Source organism: Labrus mixtus, chromosome 14, assembly GCF_963584025.1.
Source record: "Labrus mixtus chromosome 14, fLabMix1.1, whole genome shotgun sequence".
NCBI lineage: Eukaryota > Metazoa > Chordata > Actinopteri > Labriformes > Labridae > Labrus > Labrus mixtus.
In genome coordinates this window covers 10523597-10530288 of record NC_083625.1, presented here as the reverse complement: position 1 = coordinate 10530288, position 6692 = coordinate 10523597, and the positions used below count along the sequence as shown (strand labels likewise).

Genomic DNA, 6692 nt, shown 5'->3' with positions numbered 1-6692 from the left:
GGTCCAGTTAATGACGCAAACCCGGCTGGCGACAGAGAGTCTACAAGTTTGACATTTTCAGTTTACTGCAGCGGAACGTAACAATACTCCCAACAGTGAAACTACTCCGTGGACAGTGTCAAAATGTTTTTTTTTTTCTAAATTTTTACCGCCAGGTGCATCATTCAAAATGCCCCACCAGGATACTGTTGATGCGATTCTAAATAGGTGGGGGTCTATTAGATCGAGGGGCGTCCTAAATCTGGCCCCGGGACCCACAGGGAAGCCGCGAGGAGGATGGCATGAGGGAAGCAACTGTTCGTTCAAGCTTTAGAAATCAACACGAGAGGAAAACGGCCACTTGGTCGCTTTAGATGTGCTTCAAGTTACTGTTTTGGTTCATGCAATTCTACTTCGGCATAAATTGAAATTCAAACTCCACACTGAATGGCAGAACTCAGGTCAATTAGCCTGTGAACATAACCCAGTTGTCAATTTGACTTCAGATCTGACTTTTGGGACAGGAAATGAAAAAAGAGCGACTGTGATAAATCGTCTGTCTTGTCTGGCCACAGACAGAAAGATAGACGGGCAGAGCACAAACAGGATGCGCTCCCCGGGGCTCCGAGACATCCGCATCAGAGCCCCAAACCTCAGGCTTGAATAAGAAACCAGCAGTAAAAAGAACTTCATTTAGTCAGACCACTATAAAAAAAAACTGTCCAGATAATTTACAAGAGCGTGTCTGGGTTGAATAATTTGGAAATCATATAAAGTAGTCCAGGGTATTCCCATTTTCATCTGTGGAGGAAATACTAAAAAAAAAATCATCATGAAGCCCATTTTCATAATTACACTTCATCTCTAGAGATTTCAACTGTAATAGCTTTTAAGAAAATGAATAACCTGCAAGTGGAGTCAAATTCTACAGAAGTCTAATATGTGACAGATAGGATGAGTGCATACATAAAATGTGAATGTTGTGTTCAGCATTATCATAACCAGCACTGTAAGAAACACTACATTAACAGATTTAGGTTTGCATAAAAGTGTAAAAATCGTTTCACTTATGCTGAACCCTGTTGAAAATTTGGGTTCTATCATAAATAAACCGGTTTAGTCCTGTTTTTTTTTTTGGTTTTTTTACAACAAAGTAACATTGCAAGCTACTCCTTCTGCATAGTTGAAGAGCTCTGGTGCAGGGATTAAAATATATGTCTGGCTCTTCCCAGATCAAGGTGGAAATACATGAAGTTCGCTCCTTGGCTTTCCAGCAATATCCTCCACCGAAGACACACTTCTTTTTATAGTGTAAGAATATCTGTGACTGCTTATTAATATTTTCCCTCTAACGTGTTTTACTTTTTCCTGATTACTTCATTTTTTGTTCTTAAAACATCTTAAATCTGTAGGTAAATACTATATCAGAGAGCTCATGGTTAATGTAACATTTAATGTTTTTTGTTCCTGACTAACCTAGTAACCAAATACTTACCAAATATGTAAAATACAGGAACAAAAGATGACAAACTGAGATATTTGGGTACCTGCAATCATCAAAAGACAACTCAAAGAATCAGTGATCAAAATAATTGCAGATAGACTTCTGGTCGATTGACTAGTTTCGGTTAGTAAATGAACCGTATGGAAATCATAAATGATGTATGAATTGTTTTTATTTTGGTTCAAGTCATCCTGCCCATTACCCCATTCCCAAGCCTCCTCAAATATACAATCCCTCCCTTTTTTAAATCTAATATAACATTCATTCTACCATCAGTCAGCCATTACGCACTGATTCTCAGATCATTCACTTTTCAATACAAGTCTTTCTCACTCACAGCTGATTGGCCACAAAATAAAGGTTGAGTAACTTAGTACACAGACCAGTCATAGAGACATTCTGTTACCGTGACAACAGAAATGTGCTTGTAACAACGGCCATCACAAGCCAGAACCCGATAATAAAAACAAAAAAAAGGCAGGACATCCAAGAGCTCACAACTGTGTCATTCCTTCACATCTGATGACGTCTGAATAGAAAAACGTCTGAAAAAAAAATAAAATACTTTTCTTTTTTGAACTTTTCTCTTGATTACAGGAAATGACGGACACAGCCGTTAATCCCACCTCATACAAAGGATTGACTGCCCTATCATAGGCTGCCTCTATGACACCTGGGCTCGTCTGATTGGCTAGTCTGTCTTTTCAGGCGACTGCAGCTTCCAGGCTCCTGTGATGTAACGCAGGCGAATGAAGATCAGGTCTATTCCCATCTGCAACCAGCTCCAAAACGGGATCAGTTTGGACCCTGGCGGAGCAGACGCACAAACGGTTTATTCTCAAGTCAAGCGTTTATCGGAAATACAATGAAAAATATACAGTTCATTTACACTGACAGGGCCATGTAATAACTCTAGCAGGAATCAGTATGATCATAACAAGTAGTTAGGTAGTTTAAAGGATGTTTGGCAAATTTGATGGAAACAGAAATAAATTCAAGACACAAACGGACAAATGAATCAGTCAAACAAAACAGAGAATAAAATCAACAAACATAAAGCCTAATAAACAACTCAAAACTCAATTAGCAATAGGTACAATCACACTGTGCCAAAACTTGCAAACACATCAAATAAATATATTTATGGCCCCCGCTGATCGGCTGCATAGTAGGACGACATACATCCACATAAACCTACCTTCTATTTCAGTCCAGTTGACGGCCACCTCTGCTATGGGGATTTTACAACACTGGGCGATATACAGAAGCTCCACATCAAAAGCCCTGTGACAAGAGGGATACATGTGCACAACAGATGTTCAAAAGTTGCATTAACATTCATGTTTTATTGCGGCTACTAGATCACACTGCCGCTGGTCACTGTGGCTGGGTGCGGAACAGCAGGAGATATTTGGTAATGATCTAAACCTGTCGATGGCACCAAATATTGAAAACAGTCAAACTCAAATCTTACATCAAATATCTGATGCAGAAGCGTTTGCTGACCTTTTTTTTTTTTTTTAAATTGTGATGTTCCCGACAGAAAAATAAAAAAAAATCACACAGAAGTCACATTTTTAGGCAAGGCAATCATGGTTTCTACAGCAGCTACGTTCAAGAAGTTAAGCTTCTTTTTGTTATCAAAAAGTAAATTTGCAGACATTTTTTTTCTCCCAAAATTTATCTGATAAAGGTTGTTAGTAACAACAACCTTCATCAGAAAAATGTAAAGCGCCTATTCACCCATGATCTATCCACACAGGCTTCTTCTTTGGGCTGTGTGGATGGGCTTGATGGACATCTTCACATCTTCACTTTTTGTCATGCTTGAACCTAACTTGAAGTTTGATTACCGGTAGGCCTCTCTATTGAACACAGCTGGGTCAGGTTGCAGGTTATAATTCTAGAAACTGGTTGTTCTAACTGGTCTCTCCACTCCAAAACCGTCACTTTTTTTTTGATAGTATTAAAATGTTTTATGCCTTGTTATTACTCTTAACATCAGGCACATGATGGCTTGAGTGAATATAGGATGGAGTGCGACGACTTACCATCGCTCTACGTGGAGCGAGGAGAAGGTCTTGAGGGCAGCCTGACGTGTGAAAAGCTTAAACCCACACTGTGTGTCCTTGATCCCTCTCACACAAAAGAACCACACCAGGAAGTGAAATCCATACATCAGGAATGTGCGAAACGTAGATCTCTGCAAAACACAACAACAGTGTACAGTGTTATTTAATGGTTAGAACGACAAAGAGACAAGTCTACAACAGACAAGTACCTGAGCTACAGAGTCTTGCTCCAGGTGAGCTCTGGAACCACAGGAAATTGCCATGTTCTCCTAAATAGACATGAAGAATGCATTGTTAAAGATGTGTTTTAAACGTGTTTAAAGATTACACTACACATGCAGCCTTCATGTAATATAAGTTTGTGAAAAAGCATCAAAAACATGGAATGTGTTCGCACTGGTTTAGGGTCGAGGTCATTAAGTCCAGCCTCCACTTTGTCCAGGTCAGAAAATTTTGTGGCTCCGTCAGCATCTGCCATCAGAATGAGTTTCCCTCTGGAGCTCAGAGTTCCCTTTAAGAGAGACAGAAATACACAGACAGGGGTCAATTCCAAACTGTTGACGCTTCAGTGCCGCATTCAGACCTACTGGAATTTGACATCTTCCGTCTCACCATCCTCACAGCTCCTCCTTTCCCTCTATTCTTCACCAGCGTCAGGACTCGCACTTTGTCTGCGCCGTACTCCCTGGTGTACCGCATAGCAACCTGGCAGAAAACCACAACAGCTCTATATCGGCATGACTTTGAAACTCGAGATCGAAACAACGCAGACCACAATTAAAAAAACCCTTTGGTAACATACTACTGCACAAAAATAAAAGATGTTAAAAGATCACCTCTGTGGTTTTGTCTTTGCTGCCATCATCAACCACAATGACCTCATAGGTAAAAGAGGGATGCTCTTTCTGTACGAGGGGGGGAAAAAAACCATGAGGAACTTGTTCAACAACAATGGAATGCTGCCACCTACTGGCCACTTTGAGTATAACATATCGAGCCACAATAACTTTGCTGAGCGCATGGATGACAAAGCTGCTTCACTTTGCAGATCATTTTTTTGGATTACAATTTCATCTGATCCTGACAGAGCTTAAACACTTGCCTGTCTGTTTTCCAAGTACTCCATAGTTTCCTCGAGCATCACAGGCACTGCAATGACAGTCAAACACATATCAAACCTGTAACATTCATAGGGACCGTGTAAAATTAAGACTCAGAGAAAAGGATTATGGGGGTTGAAACCACCAACTTGTATGCTAATTGGATTATTTTCATTTGTTGATGAAAAACACAGAGTTCACTTTTTAAGCATCTGGTTGAGGACTCATACGCATCAAACATAATCTACTAGGCCTTTAAACACACATTTGTAATGAAGCCTATCCTATATATTTTTTTTACTGTAAAGGTGCAGTGTAATGAAATTAAATAGCTTAATTTCATCTGGCTTCAAATATAATGTCTACCTTTTCTTTTTTTCTTAAATTTCAAACAATGCTGGAAACAGAGATCAGCACAAGTGCCTTTGCCTTTGATAGAAACCTAGGCGCATGTGTGTGTGTGTGTGTGTGTGTGTGTGTGTGTGTGTGTGTGTGTGTGTGTGTGTGTGTTCCCTCATCCACTCACTTCGGAGCTCCTCGTTGTAGGCCGGTATCACCACAGACAGCTCTCTGGAGTGGGGATCGTGTAAGCTTGGGAAAAGCTCCTTCTCTCCAGCGGCTGTAAGAAAAATTTTCTCTTTCTCGTGGCGTGTCAGGTTCACCATCTTGGCAGTGACGTGAGCGATTACGAGCACCTAAAAAGACAGAAACGAGAGAGTGGTGCTCTTGTTATAAAGGTACCTTTTCTTGAGTTTCTCAACACAGAGACAATTATCTTATTAAGAAAATAAGAAGACGAAAGCTGGGTGAATTTTGAATTTTGTAGTATATTTCTGCAGGTCAGATCTTTAAAAAAGCTTTAATGTTGCAGAGGAACAACATTCACTGGCTCAAATCAGACATAAAAACATGTTAATCATCAACCATGTTTTTGTTTCAATTCATGGATAATAACGAACTCTTAAAAGTTAACATCTTGTCTTTACAGTAATACATTGCTTGGGGACTCCTTGCATGGCAAAAACACACGAAGAAGAAACTCCACACTGCAACACACACTTCAGTTGTTTATAAATAACAATGTTGTTGTTACTCAATAGATTTTGACAGCTTTTATTTGCGTTACAAGTGTTAACCCCTTTGCTAAAACAGGCCACAATAGATCTATGTCAACACAACATTTCAACTACTTACCACTATCAAACATAGAGCTGCCAGTGCGACCAGGGCTTGGACTATTTCACAGAGAAAATCCATCTTCCACAGGTAACCCTGCAGCCACTGACAGAGATCACCTGTCCAAAAAAAAGAGGGGCAAGCTAAAATGCTAGCTTTCTTTTTCCTGCTTTGCTTCGTGTCTTTTTAGAATATTTTCCAGAATATACAAGAAGATACACGCTCATGAGATTTACAAGTTGAATCAACTCAATAAGAAAGAGTGTATTTCCATAACTCAGGTAGGGGGGGGAAAGCTCAGTGAACTCTACTTCCAATCACAGCTGAACACAACGGCGACGCGGAAGTGAAGTGAAGTTTGTAGACACATCATCAGTTTTGAGGCAAGAGGACACCGAGCAGCGCTGTAAGGCCGCAGTGACACAGACACTGCCCCCTAGTGGACAATGTTGATAACTGGAAACATTGAAGGTCTGTTGATAGATGAGTCTCCTTCGTATAATGGAGGCATTTAAAGACTAAATGTGCAATACAATTTTACATTAAAAAAAAATCAGGATTTCAAGTGTAAAAAAAACTTCTTTGCACTAACAGATCTATTTCTATTTCTATCTCTGCATTACTGTGGTACAACAACTCTTCTTCTTCTCTGCTGTTTACATTACTTGCTGCTATTTATCATACCAAGTTACTTTAATCACTTGTCACTTTATCTTGTCATTCTCTGCAAATACTGTCTCAATTCTCAATTCCCCCCAGTTAACTTCATCATTCATTTTGTACTGTATATACCCCCTGTTTTTATTTTTATTTTTATCTATTCTGTTTAATGTGTATTTTTGAGCTTTCTTGTCTGTGCTG

General features: G+C 39.7%; 1 protein-coding gene across 1 annotated transcript; it reads right to left on the bottom strand.

The window, feature by feature from the left end:
* Positions 1–1637: 1637 nt before the first annotated feature.
* alg5 (ALG5 dolichyl-phosphate beta-glucosyltransferase) lies at positions 1638–6189 on the bottom strand. Its single transcript, XM_061055045.1, has 10 exons — positions 5850–6189; positions 5182–5350; positions 4654–4704; positions 4392–4456; positions 4168–4260; positions 3953–4066; positions 3765–3824; positions 3535–3686; positions 2682–2767; positions 1638–2290 (listed from the first exon to the last, which is right to left on the bottom strand). The coding sequence occupies exons 1-10, from the start codon at positions 5910–5912 to the stop codon at positions 2175–2177; spliced, it is 969 nt and encodes a 322-aa protein (XP_060911028.1). The 5' UTR covers positions 5913–6189; the 3' UTR covers positions 1638–2174.
* Between the last annotated feature and the right edge of the window lie 503 nt (positions 6190–6692).